The 22,381-nt window shown below is 36.3% G+C and overlaps 1 protein-coding gene across 1 annotated transcript; it reads left to right on the plus strand.

The window, feature by feature from the left end:
- The first annotated feature begins 269 nt into the window (after positions 1-269).
- Positions 270-20,693, plus strand: LOC129264656 (mdm2-binding protein-like). The gene is made up of 16 exons (XM_054902571.2): positions 270-623; positions 1,005-1,066; positions 1,479-1,786; positions 2,417-2,593; positions 3,146-3,240; positions 7,785-7,996; positions 8,760-8,930; positions 9,104-9,223; positions 9,577-9,873; positions 10,252-10,389; positions 11,114-11,327; positions 12,129-12,294; positions 12,991-13,187; positions 13,840-14,128; positions 14,816-14,929; positions 16,038-20,693. The coding sequence occupies exons 1-16, from the start codon at positions 562-564 to the stop codon at positions 16,143-16,145; spliced, it is 2,730 nt and encodes a 909-aa protein (XP_054758546.2). The 5' UTR covers positions 270-561; the 3' UTR covers positions 16,146-20,693.
- Positions 20,694-22,381: the final 1,688 nt, after the last annotated feature.

Here is a 22,381-nt window from a genome sequence, read left to right on the forward strand (position 1 = left end):
GAGCAGCAGAAGTGCATTAGAATTCAAATCAAATATTTGGCTGATTCAGTGTGATAATAATAATAATATCATGTGTGAACTTCACTTTCTGAATTTTTAGTTGTGATAAAAAATAACTTTTTTCTCTTGCTTTTCTGGCAAAAAAATGCTTCTCACTTCACTACTGCCATCTTCATCACTGCATGGTGTGGTTCACTGATGCTGGAATAGCTAAAGTCAAATTTCATAAGATTGATTTTGTTTTATTTTTTCCTCAAATCTCTAGCTGAAGATGTACAATTATTCCAGCACCTGGCCAAGTCCTTGTATACCAATGAGGAAAGAAGCAATCACTCACCTACACCTGAGCATTCTGGGAGGACTACCAATGATTCTTCCTCTGGACCCGAATCAGTCAAACAGGCACCCATCGACAATGTGTGGATTAACATTGTCGTTCCTGAATATGGGGAGTCATCAGAACCAGGCGCTACAGACACCGTCTTTCATTCAGGATGGAGTAGGGTGCATGAAGAGGATGTTGAGGTCGATGATGACGGCCAGCAGGTTGTTTTTGCTGACATGAGAGAGAAGTTTGGGAAGGCGAGAAGTGACATGGAAAGTCTTTCAGTGACTAAAATGAGGTGAGGCTGCATCATGTTTGAATTGAATTTGAATGCAAAGGTTATAACAAGAACTCTGAAGCAATTACAATTAAAAAAAAGATATGAAGCTATTTTCTGTATACTAGTTTTCTTTCTTATTTGTTGTTATAATAAAAAAATATAAACCACAATTCATTAAGAAACTGTTTTGATGAAACTGTCTTTATAAGTGTTTTTGTGACTAGTAATATGCATTTATCGATGTACATATTTAAGTATTATATGCATTCATATTTTGTCAATATTATTTTTCATACAATGTTTGGACTATTGCAAATTTCTTTTAATGATAAAGGGAATCTCAATCATTTAATACCATTTGTAATATTTTTTTCTCTCTCCTTGTCATCTTTGCAAAAGAGAGTACACAGGGATGGTAGCATCTAAACTGGACAAGATTGCAGATGAACTCCCAGTTGGAGGTATGTATCTATGTTTGCAAGCACTTGTCAATATTACTTTGTACCAGTCAGTTGATTTCTGCCTATTATTTATTTTTAAATGATTGTCACTAATTTTATTATTGTTATTTTAATTACTATTTAAAGTACCAATGTCATCACAATATCATTGTTGCTTCTACCACATTTGTAATTGCTGTAATAATGGTAGAAGTAGCATCAAATCAATAAGAAAATTAAGCCATCTGTATAAATGTGACTCATCACATATCTGTTTGGTGCTGGCATGCTGTCCTGTCCTCTATGAAAAGATAACATGTTATGCAGTCGCTTATTCTTGTTGAGTGTCTGGGTTTACTAGTAGACCTGAGTTCCCTCATACATGTATTCAGGGTATGAGCAGAAAACCACAATTATTTTTGTTTATGTCTAGGTTATCTCCTTGATGTTGTTTGGCTCATGCCCACCAGTACTGACTTTCCCATCCTGGAGCGTCCGGATGCTTTCCTCTTCTCTGTGCTGCGACGCCTAGAGGTGTGGCACCACGCCCGCATCACCATCATGCTAGGGAAGGGTATGGAGGGGCAAGAGCACCCCTCCCTGACCCACTGGAAGACGTTCATAGAGAGCAAGGTGGTGGAGTTGAGGTCGTCAGATGGCAAGGATGCCAACGTGGATGACATCTTGTCAGAATCAGGCTCTCTGGCTTGGCAAGGCCAGGTCAAGTACATATCAAGTCGAGTAAGTTGTGTTGATTCCGAGAGCAAAATTGCATTAGACAGGGGTGTGAGAGTTCAGATTTTTAGCTGATTTCAGATTTTTTTTTTTCAGCTTAATTTCAGCTTATTTTTGGTGTTCCTCTGTACAAAGAGTATGGGAGCTCTTTTTATTTCAGACTTTTTCTTGTGACCACTCACACCCCAGATTAGAGGGCCTTCAGATAGTTAAAAAGAATACCCCTCTTACATAATAAATCTTGTATAAGTCAACTCGTCCATGTTTTGAAGCAAAGACTATTTTATCCAATAAAATATTCACCTTTACAACTTTAACAAGTTGAATAAACTAACTGTATGTGGTCCTTCAACATACCACTTTTACAAAATGTGTATTGTGCTGTAATATATTGTATCACACACACAAAGATATAACCCCCCCAAAAAAAAAAAAAAATAATAATAATAATAATAATGATAATAATAATAATAATCTATAAATAAATAAAAATAGAATAAAAATTATTTTCCTGCAAATTATTACTTCACTCAGAGTTAATTTCTTCTTCTACTCATGACAAATACATGTATGTACTTGAATGAGTCCTTTGAATTTTGTTTTGTTTTTATGAATATGTGATGTATTTGTTTGTAGGGTACTGCTTTTCCTCCATGGCAAGGGTTTAGTCTACATCGTCTTGCTGATGACAGCAATAGATCAGAGCCTTTCATTGAGATTCTTAATCCTAGTGCTAATTCTCAGCAAGACGTCGCTGGAAGCCAGCAATCGATGGATGATTCTTTTGTCTCGATATCAAATCATGAATTAAAGGTAAGCTTGATATATTATGATTACTTGTACTTTGCATTTTATGATTAGTTCAGCTTGTATGTATCACAGGAATTCTGTGGCTGCATCGCTGCCTGATCCTAAAATGCATTTAGATTAAATTTGATGAACATATATATTTTATATTATATATTTCAAAGTATTTTTCCTTCCTGGTTGCATTTTCCGTTTTAAAGTCTATGTATCAGAAATGAATGAGTAATATTGATAAAGAATGTGAATAGAATATAGAAATTTGTTGGTTTTTGTAGAATGTAGTGGATTTTTGCATCTCAATTTTGTGCTGATCATTGAATAAGTGATGCCATAAACATGGAGCATAATGTTTATTTGTATGATTTAACAGGCTCTGCATCAAAGCATGGTCAGTCTTTCATAATCTTTAACCTCTCGTCTGATTACTCCTCTTTACTCTATCACTATTACCAATTAAGCATGAATATCTCAATCAAATGACCATAACTCTATTTTTATTTAATGATTGAAAATGCATTTGTAATTCCTTACTGTCTCATTTTATTTTCTTCTGAACAGTCTAAGTATGTTGTGAATGAAACACTTGAGTTCATCCATCTTGCCAATCTACATGAGATCCCATCCTGGTTTATCCTACCTGGAAAGTTTGAACTGTATCCTTTTTATGCTGAGTATTCATTAGAATACAGTCCAACTTAATATACTTTTCTATTTTCTTCTGCTCTTATAATTGATTTATCAGGGTGAACCTCCCCTTAAAAGGCATTACATAATTACTTAACTTAATATATGATGACCAACTTGAATGGATCCTAAGTTTTAATTTCTCTGTTTTTATTTTGTTAATTTCTTTACAAATGTTGTCTATAGATCCATGGTCATTTAGAACTTATTCAGTTATTTAGTGAGAACAGCTGTCGCAACATTAATTGCATTTTTACACATTCTTGATCACGTCAATTAGGATTGAATTGTAAGGTAATGTAAGGTGGTGATTTTTTTACCTGATTGCTAAGAAAGCATGAATGCTTGTAAGCAAGCAACCAGAGGACCAATGGCGTAAGGTCCTCTCTGAGGGACCTGGTAATTATGATTTAAATGCCTTACCAATGGGCGCTAGTGCACCAAGTGGGGATCAAACCCAGGTCACTGGAATGCGAAACCCCCGCTCTACTGACTGAGCTGTCGCGCCTCCTCAGACAGCAGATGATTTTTTTCCATACAAAAACTAACTTGATTTATATCTGATGTTATTTATGCAATCAATGTTCAGCAGTTTAAACTCTCTTTCATTACTTGTGTGAAACTGATCACTCCATACTACATACATACCTCTAACCATTCCAATTTTGGCGGAATTATCCCGATTTTTCGACCTCCATTCCGAATTTTAAAACAAAAATTTTGATTTTTGGGTTAATCAATATAGTGTTGAAATTATTGAAACGGCTGTATGATGCGACTAATGCATGCACGTCTGTAAGATTCGACAAACGCATAAACGACTGGAGCGCGCGGCTACGCAAATACGCTAGCTCCACTATATACACAGAGAGCGACTTTAAACGGTGTGCAAAAACTGCTATTACCACGGTCACATTTGCTCTACGGCGGCCGTACAGCGAGTCGAAAACAGCCGTTTTATTCATTTTTGTCTCGCCTGCATAGCAGAGCGAGACTATAGGCGCCGCTTTTCTGACGACGGCGGCGGCGGCGTCAACATCAAATCTTAACCTAAGGTTAAGTTTTTGAAATTACATCATAACTTAAAAAGTGTATGGACCTAGTTCATGAAACTTGAACATAAGGTTAATCAAGTATTACTTAATATCCTGCCTGAGTTTCAGGTCACATGATCAAGGTCAAAGGTCATTTAGGGTCAATGAACTTAGACCATGTTAGGAGAATTATTTTCAAAATCTTAACCGAAGGTTAAGTTTTTGAAATGACATCATAACTTAGAAAGTATATGGACCTAGTTAATGAAACTTGGGCATAAGGTTGATCAAGTATTAGTGAACATCCTGCTCGAGTTTCAGGTCACGTGACCAAGGTCAAAGGTCATTTAGGGTCAATGAACTTTGGCCAAGTTGGGGGTATTTGTTGAATTACCATCATAACTTTGAAAATTTATGGATCTAGTTCATGAAACTTGGACATTAGGTTAATCAAGTATCACTGAATATCCTGTGAGAGTTTCAGGTAACATGAACTTGCTCAATGGTCATTTAAGGTCAATGAACTTTGGCCGTGTTGGGGGTATTTGTTAAATTACCATCCTAACTCTGAAAGTTTATGGATCTAGTTCATAAAACTTGGACATAAGAGTAATCAAGTATCACTGAGCATCCTGTACGAGTTTCAGGTCACATGACCTTGGTCAAAGGTCATTAAAGGTCAATGAACTTTGGCCGTGTTAGGGGTATTTGTTGAATTACCATCCTAACTCTGAAAATTTATGGATCTAGTTCATAAAACTTGGGATATAAGAGTAATCAAGTATCACTGAACATCCCCTGTGAGTTTCAGGTCACAAAACCAAGGTCAAAGGTCAGTTAAGGTCAATAAACTTAGGCCATGTTGGGGTAATTGTTGAATTGCCATCATAACTTTGAAAGTTTATGGATAGAGTGAATGAAATGTGGACATGGGTGTAGTTTACAAGTCTTAAGTCACCGTTCAAATGTCATTTATGGTCAATGAACATGGTATTATGTCATTATATGAATGGTGTTTTTGTGAATGATTATTTTATAGTAGTTTTCAAAGTTAGCACTGCTGCTATATTAAATCGCGTAATGCAGGCGAGACTGCCAGAGGCGTTCCACTTGTTATTCAAACCACCTATATTTAGCTGGTACAAAAACTGTTAAAACGACTGTTTTTTACTCGCCGTACGGCTGTTGTAGAACAGATGTGACCGAGGTATAAGTGCGCAATTCCATTGCAAATGCATGTGTAATAACAAGCGTACACACAACGGCCGCACTTAGGGCGCTACATTTTGAGGTGTTGTCGTATTCTTCATGTTTTTTATTATTTTTTCTATATTAGCGTTGACTTCTGGGAAAAAATGGCGGCTGACGTCGGCTAGCAAAAGTGCCAGTTTTTAGTGAGGACATGTTTTCATAATCCACAAACATCTGAAAAACCTTTAAAAATTCACTTTTTTAGACCTCTTGTTTCGTAACTACGATGTTAAGAATCACCGATGATGATATTTTTTACGCGAAATATGGTGATTTAGGTAAGAAAATTTCACTTTTTATTTGAGGTCTTGCCCATGTCGCCGGATGATTTTGTAGTGTGAGAGTGAGTTAGTGAATGTGTAGTGTACATGTCTAGAGTGTGTTGGTGATTTCAGTGGTTGCTGAGTCTGCTGAACAGCTGCACACCAACCCCGGCCACGCACCAAGTTAAATCTATCCCTACGCAATTTTAACATTGATCTGTACTTTATTTTTAGAATAGAATAATTGTCAAATTTTTGAGAAAGAAAGGAGATTATCAACTTCCGATCTCAAGTTGAGCCTTCGGAGCCGAACACCAAATCTACTTGCTTCGCTTGCCTTAACTCCCGGCGCCTGCCAAGTTGCTGCGCCTTAGCCTCCCCGGCGCACCGCAAGTGCAGTGGTGGGTGCGGGTCGGGCGCATGCAGCTGTTAGTTTCGGCCCCGTTTTTGTCATGGTTGATAATCTGCTTTCTTATACCAACAAGCACTTATCCAATGTAGGTTATGATATAACCTTGTCCTCAGTCAGTAACCGCTGTGTGGTGAAATAACATGAATAAGATTGTCAATGTTTGGCTTATTTTCTCTTGATGCATGATTGATAGATAGGCTGGATAAATGAATGTTTGATTTTTTTGGCACATCAGTTTTTAATACAGTAGGGCTAACTTAAATCTAAATTCATCATAAAAAATATGCCTTGGCCCAAAATTCAATTGAATTCTTGAAATTAATTTTTTCTAATTAAAAAGAGAATCTGTGGAGATGAAGATCTGCATCAATCTCACTTTCCACCAATAAAGGGCCTCACAAAACTATGCTCTAAATTAAATTTTTTTAGAGCTCTGGTGAACAAGAAAAATTATTCCTAGTCTATATAAATGAAAACAAATCACACCTGAATGAAACTGGGTGGTTTTTTGTCACAAAAGTGATATTTTAAAGACCTTTTTTTTAATTTTTAATTGATAAATGAAGGTAGACTCTACATATGTACATAATGGTTAGTTTCGGTCATGTTCGCGCATTTGGTTTACGTAGCAGATGATGCTAGCCTGCTAGTATATATTATACATACACAAACCCTATTGCAAATCAAAATCAATTCCGGACTCGATGTTTGCTTCCTTAAATTGTAGCTATATTATAAATATCTGTAGGTAAAGCTTTATAGTACAAGAACATTGTTACTTTCAACATTAAATGCATTGATTAAGTTTGTTTGGGCTGTATTGTTTCAAATGAAAAGGGTCTAGGAACGGAAACTATCATATGTTAGTCACGTGACATTGTACAAAGAAATATGCCATGTTCTGCCCGCCAGATCTCAAAGTTTGGGAGAAAAATGAGATGTAACCATTATACCAGTCATAAAGTTTTATACATCAAACTGTAGGTAATCTATTTAGCATTGAGATGACGATCAATCTCGACCTTTTTGACCCATAGGGATATTCCAATGGGAAAACAAAGGTGCCAGTGTCTCGAAAATGTGGGTGGTTTCAGACCATTTGCCATAGCAAGAGTTGTGAACATAAATACTTAAATACTGAATTAATTGTAATAATATTTACATCAAATTAATGGAATTGGATAAAATTTTCACACTATTATCAATCTGGTGTGAGATTATTAATAGTTATAAAAATATACCCAGATTTCTGCAATATTATGTTCATGAAAACCACTGTTCCCTGTGTTGAAGCTGTGTGTGTGGACTTTCGGACACTCAAATGCACGCGACTAACCATTATGGGTCATCCTCTGGTGTGGTAATTAGGGTAAATTTGCTTTAAAAAGTGTAGGGAAATGCTACTTTTACATGCTGAAAATGCAAAGAGTCCCTACCGTTGCAGCGGCCGGACACCCACTTGGCGCCCTCGTAGCTTTGATACTGATTTTTATTATCAAAGGTTGGCAGGTATGTACATATACAACAAAGATCCTTGACTATCACTCACCCAGATGCCTGAAAGATAAAGAAAAAAGGCAGCGCTTCTCTCGGTCTAAGTTCTGGATGCAGTACCTGACCCATCGATTGCCTGGTGATGGTCAAGGTGCTATATGTCAGTTGAGCTGTCTTGAAGTGGAAGGTCCTGTTCCAGAGGCTCAGAATGCTGGACTAAGTACCCAGATTTGGACCAATGGCATCACAAACAATCCTCTAAATCCTACTGGTAATGCTTTCCACTTACAATCATTCTTGGCCATGTTTTGTGTCATAGCAAAGTGTTTACATTGGGGGGGGGGCACAATTCATGAAGTTTTCAGCACTGACTAAATTAGCAGGGAAACAGTTGGTTTTGATCAGCTGAGAAACACTGTTACTATCAATGGTAAAACAGAGGAAGGCAACATGTCAGTAAAGACAACTTTCACGAAACAGTCCCCTGAATTGCAGTTGTGATGATGATTGCAAAGTGATTAACAAAATCCAACAAAATGACCAGCCAACTGTCTGAATGTATAAAGGAGTATTATGTGCCAAATGAATGCCGGTAGAAAGTGAAAGCTTGTCCAGTATTTGGCAACATAAGCATGGGATCTTGTCAGTAGACAGCCCTTTTCCAAATGCACAAGCACAATATTTGTGTTGGATATATTCAACATCCCTCCTATTCAGCTCTAATTTTCATTGTTCAATATTTAAATCATTTCAATAATCTTTGATTTGCTTGCACTATGTCAGATCTTACTAGATATAGATCTGTAATGATATGAGAACACTTCATCTCGATGTCAAAATTTTTCCACTTGAAAGTATTGTTCTCTGCGACTTCCCTTAGCTTTAACATTTTAGCATGTTTCAACCTTTACAATGTTACATCATCTTGTTAGTATATTCATCCTCCTCTGATCTTGACCTTTTACCCATTTCTTAATAAATCAATAATTAAATTTTTTAATATATGCTTGTTGTCTATCTCTCTTTTCTGACAGTTCCAAATGTGCAATTGAAAGGTACTCGGCATACATTCTTCTTTCTGGTCCACGGGGATAGGAGGGGAAGGTGTATTGCCTTGCCACTTGTCTCCCCATTTATGTTGAATGGAGCAGCCCATGCGTTATTAGCCTGTCATGAAGAAGAGGAACGTTCCAGTGATGCTGAAGGTATGTCAATTTAATTACACATATGTCTTTTGGATGGTGAGGATAAGCCTCTTGTAACTTGGGTATTATTTGTCCTGAATAATAAATTTGTTAAGTTACGGGTATTTTCCTATAATCAGGTAGGCATGAATTAGCTCTCTGTCTTATATCTGTTAAATCTTTATCTTTTATAGAAGAAGATCAATCAGCCAGGGAGGTACTTGATTCCCTCCCAACCGTCAGTGGTCGACGGCTTCGTGAGGAGGAAGAAGAACTGGCTAAGATGCAGATCAAAGCCCTGGCAATGGTTATTGGTAAGGAGTGTGTATCGATTCTATCTGACTTTTGGGGTGTTTCATCATGCTGTTCATAAAGTTAATATTTACTTGACAAACGACTGGAATGTGAAGTGCTTGGATTCAAGACCATGGTTTCATTTCACTGTTTAATAAGGTCGGCCAGTTTTGTAATCATCTTTTGAAGATGTGATATTAACTTACACTGGAATATTATAAATTATAATTATCATGAGTATATGATAATTTAAGCTAGTGTGATTAATGGCGAAAGAGATACTCACTTGGCTTGCATAAAGCTTCTAGTGTCTTTATAATCAGTGTCAATGATGTAAGATTGCTTATCTACATATAATATATTTTTTATGCAGAGAAAATCCGCTCTGAAGGTCTTGAGATCAACGTGACACCATCTCTCCTCATCTTCCTCTTCAACTACATGAGGAAGGTGTTCTATGAAGGGTACAGTATTGATGAGAACAGATCCAGCCCAGCAAATCAAAGGCCATCAACGGACACTCCAGAACAAAGACCGACCCTTGAGGCAGAAAGTAGAAATGAAGAGGAAGCTATGGATGTTGAGAGGAGAGATGAGGGTGGTGTGGCGGAAGCTGAGAATGCAAGTGAGCCTAGACCAGCTAGGATAGACCTCAGGACCTTACCAACAGGTAGGTTTAGTTATGTCAGATTGGAGGTATCAAACAACAGCCATAAAAGATATCGAAGCCAGATAAGAATGATAATAATATTGATAATCCGCAAAAACATAGCGCTTTATACATTGAATTACACCTCAAAACAATTTACAGGTTCATGTATATTATTACCCTGGTCATCATATCCTGGCATGCCCCCTTCAGTGTATACACTCTCTCCACGTCATTCAAGCAGTAATGACTATTATGAAGCAATTCCTAGTCAAATGATTTGTTTGTACTATGTATATGAAGCAACTCACTAATTTTCTTATGTGGTATTACCCTTGTTTCATAACATGTTTGTATATTCTCTATTAATTTTCTTTCTTCCTTCAAATCATTCTGTAGAATTGACACAGAGTCCATCCCAATGGGTTGAGAGACAGGCCTTGCAGAATAGGGAATCGATTGCCAATCGTTTAAGAAGAATCCGATCAGAGGATCTAACCTTAGGAGGATTTGCTGTACCGTCCACAGACAGCAACAGTAAGTATTATATTGGTAGTATGCATACATCATGGTGTATTGGTTCAGGCTCCCATCTCTTAATCCAAGGGTTTTGGATTTGAATCCTATACCAGGCGTTTATTTCTTATAGCAAGAGATTTATCCATATTGTGTTGCACTCAACCCAGGGTCGTTTCATGAAGCTCTTTGTAAGTTACGCAGTGTGACTTTACCCATGACTGGTGTACCTATCTTGGAGTAAATGATATGCCCCAACATTTTTATTGATGTTGATTCACCTCTCAAGAATGATTAAATTTCTCTCTGATCTTAATATCACATGTTGGTTATTGGCTTTTTGGCCTCATCTGTTATGGTTGTATCCCATTTACTTTACCCTTAGTTTGTCTGATAAATATATGGTCTAATTGCCCGGAAGCCTTTTTAAAAAGCATAAAACAAATCTTTTCAACTTGACTTCTGATTTAACCGAGAATGGTTTCCCATCCATAAATCATAAGTACAGTTGACAAGATTGATTTTTTACATTATTAAATTGTAGTTGAGTCTATCCTTGGATGAATCCGGATTGTATCAGTATCAGTTTGAAGTGATATTTATCTCGATATTTGTGGAACCAAGGTAAATTAGAAGAAATATGCCAATTTATGTTTTAGGGTCTTTTAGCGTAATAGATATTGAAAGCCTTCACACATTGAAACATCATATGTCAATTTCATTCTTTTTTTCTCTCTCTCACCAGCAATCACCTTGAGTGCCAAAGAGTTCCGTAGTCATTTCAAACCCAACGGCCAGCCCAAGCGAGATGACCTGGTCATTGTCCCACCCTCTGGTGTCCGGCATAGTCCAAGGACGAGATCATCGGTAGCTGGTCATCATAACAACGGACCAACAGTCCAGGAACTGATGCAGACAGAGTTCTCAGATTCACTTAAACTCAAGTACCATGGTATCAGGTGAGTGTAAAAATTGGGGTTAATGGAATCTGTCAGTCATTTATTAGTACAAAGGTTTAAATCTGGATTTGCCCCAGTCAAACTGGGGTGGCAAGATTCACCTCAGAGGCCCGTTGCATAAAACTTTTGCCATAAAAAATCTGGCAAATAAACAACAACTCTGGCAAACAAAATTATGCCATTGAAATTTACACATTAAAAAACTCTGTCAAAAAGTTTTATGCAATAGGCCCCATATTTGCTGAAGTCACCCTTACCCCCTCCATTCTCTTTGCACAATTCATTGTATACTCGCTACTCTCCTCTTGCTTCACCTCTGTCTTCTTGGCTGTCCCCTCCTTGAACCACTCACCTCAAACTCAGAAGCTCTTATTAGGACATGCCATTCATCCTTCCATAGTACATTGCCCATACCAACTTACTAAAATTAATTGTTGAAAGATAATTTTATCATTTATCATTTTAAATTTATTATAGCTGTGTGCATCCAACACAAAAGCACTCAGTCCAACTTAGATTTATTCACATTAAGATGTGTTTTAAATTATATTTAGCCAGTGCATTTGAATATATTCACACTTACATATTGGTGTACTCATTTATCTGATAGATACTGCAAAGAGAAGCCTGGTTCTCAAAGCATAGATCAGAAGATGATACATCTCCAGCAGCAATGCATCCAACATGTAAAAGTACTCTGTCAAACTTAGATTTATTAACACTAAGTTGTATTTACAATGATATGTATTCAGTGCAATATTCACACTGACAAATAATCATGTTTATCCATTTATTTCATAGTTACTGCAAAGAGAAGCCCGATTCTCAAAGTATAGACCAGAAGATGATGCGTCTTCAGCAGCGATGCGTCCGTCAAGAGATGTCTTGTACGTTCACCTCTCACCATCATTCTACTCTGGCTATCAGGACCAAGAGGAAACACTCAGAATCACCAAGCACACAACAGGTAGGTCTGACTACTGCAGTGTTGCAAGGTTGAGTCGCTGACAAGCGAAACAGGTAGTACATGAAATTAATTTTGTATAAAAGGAATTGTTTACTTTGTTGGGCATTTATTTTGATAAATTATTGAACTTTTTTTTTTGGGGGGGGGGGGTTATATCCAAGTGTTCATTTGGGTAAATACCACAGGTACAGACAGGTGACACATAGTAGATCAGTTGATCACTCCTCCCCCCCCCCCCCTGCCCCAAAATGGTTTTGCTGCTCAAAGTTATTATAGTAGTAAATACTAAGCCAGAAATAAATAAAAAAATCCAATACATTTGAATTATGAAGATATCTTTCTTAAAATACCAACACTTATAAAATTGTTAGTTGAGAGTCTCAATCTCATATTTTACCATTGTAAATGTTCCTGAAAAAGAATTTGTCAGGTGATTCAGTCCTTAATGCAGATCATTTTATTTTTTAATCTAGTTTTATTTATTTTTCTTCATCCTTTTTATGCTCAACACTATTGAAGTAATATCTCATTTCTTTGCTATTTTCTGTTTCTTGTTTAAATATGCACCTTCCAAACATGGGCTTATTTGAAGTTTAGTGCAACAGAGAGCTTAACATCATAATTTCTACCACTTGAAAGAATTTGAATTATATATAAATCTTGATAACTATTTATCCATATTGTCATGCCAAACAGTCAAAGACAAGAAAGCTCTCTCCATCTGCCAAAAAGAAGTCCTCCCAAAGCACTCCTAGGAAAAGAATCATGCCTGGTAGGACAGCTAAAACACCTCAGAAGGTTGTGGGTTCAACGCCTAAGAATGGCGCATCCACACCCAGATCAAGAAAGAAAAGGGCTCGGATATCAACCTCAGGGGGGCTTACTCCAAAGAGGTAAGTAAATATTGTTATGTGGTGAACATCCATGGTATATCAAACAGAACTGTCAGAACAATTGAGAGGTGTGGGTGATGAATATTGGGCTCTTTCATCAGTTTCATGCATTAGTTTCATGACGAACCAGCAGTAACTGTTCCCAAATTTATTGCCCTTTCAGCTTTCTTTGTGTCTCGGTCTTCCCTGGTTTGGGAAATGTGCAATGCTGATTTATTCAGATATTAGATCTAAATAGTTTACTTAATTCATGGAGAATAAGGAATCAGAGGTAAGTCATTAATCAACATAAGAAATATGTTGTTAATAATGAGATTTGTAAACCATATTTTTTTAGTTCCCTTTTGTTTTGATTTGGTTTTTTTATCGCTTAAAGAGGAAACGTGTATACTGCAGATTTCATTTTGAAATAATGTTATTCCATTCTATCACTGTAAATGTGTAGAGTAGAAAAGTAGAAACGTAAAAGGAAAAATGAAAATACAAAAGGACAAGTAAGAAATATTTTATTTCCAAGATAAACATACAATCTTGCGCATTCAATGCACTTCTGAATTCTTGCTATACATGCTTAAATCATACTTTAAGAGCGTAAAGGCCTTAAAGTGGATTGTCACTTGCTGTAACTTTCGTTTGATGTAATTTTTCCCAGACTTAGGCGCTCCACCCCTGTCAAATCAACCAAACCTGAAGAGATGACCTCTCCTCGGCGGTCAGCCAGGAAGCTTGCCAAGGATCTCCATCCTGCCACCACCAACACCACCATCTCCTCCTTCACCTCTCCATCTACCTCCTCCACCCACCAACCCTCATCATCATCAGCTGCATCATCATCGACACCATCTAAGAGAACTCAGAAGCATGCCAAAGTTACTGTCAAGAGCGCGGAATCCAAGAAAGCAAGGAGGTCCTCAGTGTCGAGATCAGAGAAGCATAAAATGGTAAGAAATTCTGCACGAATCTTTTCCCTCTGTCTTTCGCAAAGTAAAAACGTTTTTTATCATTCAAATCTAAATGCAAAAGAAATGAGTGTGTGCCATCATCACTTGCCTACTGTCGGCGCGTCGTGGTCTATTGGTTCTGACTCGGGCCTTCCAAACAGACGATCGTGGGTTCAAATCCTAGCCATGGCGTGTTTTCCTTCAGCAAGAAATTTATCCTCACTGTGCTGCACTTGACCCAGGTGAAGTGAATGGGTACCCGGCAGGATTAATTCCTTGAATGCACGAGCGCTGACAGGCAGCTCGAGCTATAGCTGGGGTAATAATAATAACAATGGGCCTCGGAACAGATGTTTCGAGATAGATGGCGCTATACAAATGCCTATTATTATCATTACTGACTGGGATTTGCCAATAACTGTTTCTGTGAAAATAAGCAGAGCTCAGAGATGCCATAAATTTCTTATTTTACATCAGATTTTGATCAAAATTTCAGTGCTATTCTCAACTAAATTTTGAATATTGGTTCATTTCAACTTATTGTTGGGGTGGACTTGACATTTATTGACCTTTAAAAAGTGGCATATCATTATTAAACATTTACCACACACACACATTCCATTGCCTTATATGTTCATTGCATTCATTGTAATTTTTGTCTTTCATTTCTTTAAACCATTTTTATAGAAATTACGTTCCATTGTTGAGGAGACCCTAGCAGCCAAGGGGATTGATTCTAGTCATGTGTGCTTTAAACCTTGTGTTACAAGACTATATACACAAACTAAGATGTTTGTAAAGGTAAGATAGGACATTTTTAATGATTACATGTTCAGAGTTAAAAGCTAATGTTGGCATTGGAAGCAGTGTTGGTGTTATGGCAATTTTGCACCAGCCTCTATACCAGACCTGAAATTGATCCGGTTCAAGAATCAATGTCACACGGTGTTGAGATGTCAGTAAAGTGATTAGTATAACTTCATTTTACCTATGTTCAATGCTGTAGTCAGAATCATAAGCATTGTTTTTCACTCTCAACACCAATACCTACACTGAACCTAAAATTTCCAAAGGGATTAGGTGCTTCTGATATTTATTAAAAGATGAGAGGACAGTTATGCTTTTAAGATTATTTTTTAATGTTCATCATTTAAAATTTATAACGCCAGAAAAAATCTGTATATGTTGTCTGAATAATCTTTTCAAAGGAGGTAGAAATCGTATTTTATTCAGTTTTATAAGGATCAATAGTATTAGGATAATTGACACAAATATAAAATTGATCATAACTGAAAGGGTAAATATGAAGTGACACCGTTAGAAATGAAAAGTAATAGAAATAAACAGTTCCATGGCATTTGCTCCGGTGACATTTGCTCCGCTGTTATTTTTACACACAAATGGAATGACCAACTTCAACCCTGGATTTAATACTTTACCCTATCCTAAACAGGACCCTAAACCTAACATAAAACACTATTGCAACCCTTACCCCAACCATATATCTTAGACAATATAAATCCCGGAGCAATTGTCGCCAGAGCAAATATTGTGTCACCAAAATAAACATGACAATAGAAAAGCTAGAAACTTGCTAACTTCAAAGAGGGGAAGGCAACCAGTGCACAACTGAGAAAGATTCTTAAAAATCTTTACTTTTTCTAAATGATTTATAAATAATAATAATAATAATCCGCTGTTAAATAGCGCTTAATACATCAAAACGTCTCTAAGTGCTTTACAGATATATTATTACCCCGGTCGTCGGATCCTGGCATGCCCGCATACAGTGTATGCACCTTTGCTTCACATGGAGTTACTAATGTTCACGATGACTTCCTCTGCATTCTATGAAAGCAATTCAGTAATTAATGTATGAATTGGATCTGTATTTTATTGTTTTATCCAGGATCTGAAGTCATCAAAGGGTCTGTATGATGAGATGAGGAAGATTGCTGAAGCCAATGCTGACTTTGTAATCACCTTTGAACAGAATAGAGTAGTAACAAAATCATGATCACTGTCCTTTGCACAGATCAAGTAGTACATTGTAATAGTTTTTTCTTTGAGAGAGAGAGAGAAAGAGAAAGATGCAACAAGAAATAGGTTCCTTTGTGATGTTCAAAATCTTTTAGGGGAGCATTTCACGATGGCATTTGTTAGGTATTTCAGAGGATGTATATAGAGAAGGTGGTAATCCAAATTTGAAATGACTTCATCAAAGTATGAAAGAACATCTCAGTAACTCTTCACTGTCATATTTCCTGCACCTCTATCATAATGCATGACTCCCCCAATTTAGTGTTGATGAAAAAAGGTACAAACTCCAAGTTTTGGCAAGTAAGATTAAAATAAAACTTTTACCGATGCCTGCTTCAGCTGAGTATGTTCTTTGACCATGGACATTGTTAATGAATGCAAGGCAGCATAGGTTTCTTCACTTCCACTTGGAAAAAATATAATCTGTACCTGTTGTCTTCCTGATTAATTTATTCACTCATGAGTGATGTAAGAAATGTATTATATCAGGAAATGATGAGGAGTTGCTTTTTCGTGTCATGGTTAATCAAGATCATAATCTTCAATAATATTCTTTAATGTATTAACCTTCTAAATTGGATAATTTTTATTCTTATGCGCACAGTTTAAGCTACTGAAACCCTTCTATCAGACTTAGTGAAAGTCACCGACGGGTCTATTCACATAACCTACCAACTATCCCTATTAAAATGGACAGTCTCAAGTTTTGGTGAAAGAGAGCCACCTCAACCAGTGTCTATATTTTTGTTAAAATTCAGATTTTTAGCCAACTAGCTGTATACTCTAATCAATTATTGGATGCTTTGTTAACCTTTTAAGACCCCTATGCCACCACCCCCCCCCCCATCTCGCATTGCAGTGACATGATTTATTCTATACATTGGTTGAGACATTTTTCACTGTGTACCTGGACAGCATCTTATGGCACATCTTTCAGTGATTTCACTATTCTTCTCAATCAATCAAAATCGAGTGTTTCAGTAGTTTATAACAGTTGCTAATGTAAATCCCTGACAAATCACTTTGTGGAAAGCTACCCTGAATGTCTTATTCACTGAGTCTACAGCATCACTTTATATGACACTCTGGACATGCAGATAATCTGAAGTAGTGTTGCACAATACGATATAACAATAATATTGTGTCATTGAAAATTGAATGAATAGATCAGATTGGGTCCATGGTGTATCACCTTTCATATTGCTAACAATTGAGGTTTCAATGTGTTTTGTACAGAAATCTACCTTGAAATGCTATAAAACCCAGACATTATCCCATTACCCCAATCCAACTCACTAGGGTCCCTGGGAAAGAGTCATAAAAATGTCATCCCTATTCAAGCAATATATATTCCCTACTCAAATGTATTATACTTTTAGTCTTTCCTGAAAAAGGGTGGTTTATTAACATTCTTTAACACTTAAACAATTATTCAGTTGGGATGGGTTATCTCCACATCATGGATTTTACAGCTGGCAATCGTGCAGCCCTAATCTTGAGTACCTGCTGGTTAAAGGAGGATGAAAATTTGTTTTCTAGTCAATGTACACAAGATAATTAATACTAATATAAAATATATTACCTCTATGCAATTATGCATTCCTTTTTAACTTTTCATTTTCATGGGGAGGATTTTCCCATTTCCCCTTCCTTGATACATGTATATCTCTGTACAGTAGACTCAGATATGAATTTACTCAGAATTATGGTTACCTGTACATGACTTAGCAGATTGTATGATTGCTATGACTTCATTACAATTACGCATTGAATTTGCTTTATACTTATAAAAAGGAATGCAATTGTCATGAATTGAATTACAATATTCTCATCAAAATTTCGATCTTTGGATAGTAGAATGTTCCATGGTCAAATAAGCGTTGTACATTTTTATCCTAAAAGTGGGGTTGCAGACCAGTCATAGTGTTTTCAGCCTTAAGTGATATGTGCTAGTTAAAGACTATTTATTACAAATGATATACCTTCTATAAAAACATCTGGATGATTCATAAATAATTTTTAGTGGCAACAAATTTCAAAGACCATAATCCATGTTTTATTTATTACTTTACCATAGGCAGCAAATCCTGTCTCAAATGTGTAAGAAAATATTCATTGTGTATTAACTTTATATTCCCATTTTAGTCCAAGAAAAGTTTGAATCTATATCTGATCTTCACTCCTTGAAAGTTAAATTTTGGACAGTTGCTAAAAATATTGTTTTGGGAACATATTTTTTTGTTTGTTTTCAGGGTGCTAGAAACATCCTTTACTGTTTTTCGATTTCTACACAACTTGATTTACTCCTACATTGAGTGGTGTCAAGTATAGTGTTGAAAGCAGGTGTTGGTGTTGCTCAACACCATCACTAGCAATAACACTGTAGTTGAATTTAGGCCAATGTTTGATGTGATCTTCTGAACCAAGTATCATAGTTGGCGTTGATGATCTACATGCATTGTACAATTGACTAATTCTAGACCAGGGGTTCTCAAACTTTTTCTTTGAAGGGCCAGATGAGATTCGAAATACCAGTAAACCTGAAAGGGCCAGGGTGAAGTGGATACTTAGAAAAATAAAATGTGCGCGAAGCGCGAATACCCTTGCGGCCGGGGTCCTAGATGCTCTCTGGTGCAATCTGGTCCTTATTTTTGGAGAATTTAATCCAACAAATTTATAAGTTTCATATGGAACACAGGCAATAAATAAAATACAGCGAGAGTCAATAGTAATGACAACGAAATTGTAGTTCTTTGTTAAAAGGAATGTAGATTGTACCTATGTCAATTTTAACACATACCTGGAATTGAAGAGAAAGATAAAGTTTTGTAGAAGGCCTATCAATATTTTTTTGTAGTCAAAGTAGATTGGCCAACATATTGGTCTCGTGCTCGATTGCGGTAAAATGAATGCATACTTGTCTGTCCATTCTTCATGGAAAACAAGATTTTCAGCATCCACCTTTCTTTTCTTCGCAGAATTTGATGCCATCTTGACCTGGCTAACAATTAATGATGACTAATTTAACCCTGAGAAAATCCGCAGAACTGAACCGACAATTAAGTTTACGTTTTAACCAAATAGATCGCGTGTTGCAATGTGTGCGCGCGTGTTTTCAAATGCTATGTGTTATCAATGTTTTTTCAATGTAGCGCCGCGCTGGTCTTCTAAAGTAGAACAGACAGAAAAGATTCCACTAAACTTGATTTAAAAGTTAAATTAGTTTGACTGTCATTACTTTTATTACGGTGTCATGGATACACAATGTAATCATATTGTGACTGAAAAGTGATGGAAAAAAGCCAGCAGTCTCGCGGGCCGTAGTTTGAGAACCCCTGTTCTAGACCCTAAGGATTGGTTCAGGGTTTGATGATGGTGTTGGCAATTTCCAGCTCATGAACAGAATGAAAACAACACTGAAATTAGCTTTTACAGCAAAGATGAGTGCAAATTATCATATTTCTAATGAGTTTAACAAGTAAGAATATAACTCTTTTGATTTCTAAATGGGTTTTTGCATTCCATATGATGAGATTTAAGTGCAATTTCTCCCCATTGTCGCTTTCATTGTCAAGACTTTTTGTGTGAAGTTGAGATGATTGCACAGCTGTGATATTACTCAGTATTGAGCTATCAATGATGTATTTAAAATTTTCTTACTTAGCTCAGTCCGGTGTTGGAGCATGATTCAGCAGCTTTTTCACGCTCTCAACACCTGCACCAACACACTACTTGAAATCACCCACTGTATGCAACTAAGACTGACTAAATCCATGGCAGGGTAATAATAGTCTGTAAGCCAAGCCAAGTATTTGGATATTATTTCACTGAGCACCCTAGATATATTAACCAGATTTTAATTGGTAATGTTACCAGACAATTCACCTTTAATAATTTAAGGAGCTTGAAACACAAACTTTTGTATCCATAGTTAATCATTTGTGAGCCATGTTAACAGCTGTTAGATTCATCCATTCAGATAATGGACCAGCTGGGTGCTTCATAAAGCTGTTCTTAAGTTTTGAGCAACTTTACAAACGATCGGTGAATCTTTCTTGAGGTAAATGATACAAACCAGATTTTAATTGGTGTTCATGTAGTTCCTACGAAAGGATCACCAGTCATTCGTTAAGTTGCTTGTAACTTACGGACAGCTATATGAAATGCCCACCTGTGTTAGGAAGAGATTCATTTAAACACAGCTCAAAGAATCAAACACAAGTCCCTCTTGCATGTTTCTTATTGGTTGAAAATCAAGTTGTGTTTGATTTTAGGAATGAAGTCTGATCGCAGCTCTTCCTGCAACCAAGAAGACTTTCTAAACATCATGTGGGTGCCTCTAAAGATTAAAGGTGCAAAATTCTACTGTGTGTTATAAGAAATGTTTTGGAAGAAAAAGAAAAACCTTTCAAAGTTAATTATTTCTGTTACAAAGCTGTAAATAATGAAATACAAAGAGGTCATTAGATTAGAATTTGTTTTGAGAAAAATATTATTAAAAAGCATGAATTTTATGAAAAGATGCAAATGCTTGTGTTTTTTATTTATGTGGTTTTATCTTTCATGAATGAATAATAGACTCCAAATCAGGGCCCCGTCTTACAAAGAGTTGCGATTGATCCGATCAATCACAAGTATGGATGGCTAGCAATGTCAACATCTAAAATGCAAATTTGTTCAAAATATTTTCTGGATATGATGTATATTCATACATTCATCATTCTCTTGAAGAATCGGTGTGATTCTCTTTGTTTACTAAGGAGATTTTGCAAATTTCCTGTAAAAAAAACTATGGTATGGATGGATTTCCATACAGTTTAGATTGATTGGATCAATCGTAACTCTTTGTAAGATGGAGCCCAGGGGGCCATTTCATAAAGCTGTTCGTAAGTTAAGAACGACTTTGGTGATCCTTTCTTGTGGTAATGATATTCACCATTAATGTTCATTGGTGATTATTCAGGGCATAAGAAAGGTTCACCAGTCGTTCTTAAAGTGGCTCTTAACTTACGAACAGCTTTATGAAACAGCAAGCTAATGAGTGGTACCACTTTATATATTTATATATATGTGTGTGTGTGTGATATTCTTTCTAAAAGGAATTAATAGACAGAAATAACTGTCTTTTCTGTTGAGAAATCGTATCACGATTCAAGTACCCAATGAAGTTGATGTTGAATCGACACAAACGGTAATTTACGAGGAGTTGTTGGATAGCAGTATCCCGCTGGCTTCAGCCAGCTCTTCCTCCAGGACTTGGATGTTCATGTCCGAGTCAATGTTCCTTTGATTGATGGCCAGAGCCCTCTTCTCTGCTGTTAGACTTCTCTCATCAGCTTTATAGACTTCATTGCTTAAAGAGATAACTACCAGCTCCAACTTCAACTCCATGCTCTGATGCCAGGCTCTGTCCCGATATTAGAATTCAAAATAAAATTATTTAACAAATGACAAAATGTATTCTGTCTATAGTTATTGAAAAATATTGGTATTTAATATTTCAAATATTCATTCATCTCATTCCATCACTCATGATTTATTTATTTTATCAATTCAGACATTCAAGTTGTTTGACATTGTATCTATCGAAGTTTATATTTTGTTTATGTAACACTCATTTTTTAGTTTTCTGATGAGACCATCATATCAGTCGTATTGAATATATCAAGCTCAAAATGATTTGTTAGTAATGATACTCGTCCATTTTGATTTGGTCAGAGAGGTTTTGAATTTGCAATGTTTATTCAGAGCGCCCTTTTGTATAAGATTCCTCTGAAAAAAAGCCCCATATAAATCCAATAATTGTCATTATATTCCTGGATCTCTAAGATTTATTCTGGGGTGAAAATATACAGGAAATGAAGATTAATTAAATTGATTGAAATTTTTATTATTTCAAAGCCTTCATTGAAGAAATTTTATGTTACAAGGATGAACGGTGTTCTCTACTATTATTCAGTTTTACACTTTATCAAGCAATTTAAGTGCATTTAAGCTATAATTTGTTTTATTTAATTAACACCAAACTGAGCTGATTGACTGGAGGGGTTAGGCCTGAGTGGGGTAGGGTGGATAGTTGGATCCTTGAAGACCAATATAGCTTCTGTTTGTGATCATGGCAATGTGAAGAATCTTGATAGGGTATGGACAATTGTTATATTTACATTTAATTAGTGAAACTTACAAGCATTGGCTGAGAAATATATATACATG

This window comes from Lytechinus pictus, chromosome 7, assembly GCF_037042905.1.
Source record: "Lytechinus pictus isolate F3 Inbred chromosome 7, Lp3.0, whole genome shotgun sequence".
Classification (NCBI taxonomy): domain Eukaryota; kingdom Metazoa; phylum Echinodermata; class Echinoidea; order Temnopleuroida; family Toxopneustidae; genus Lytechinus; species Lytechinus pictus.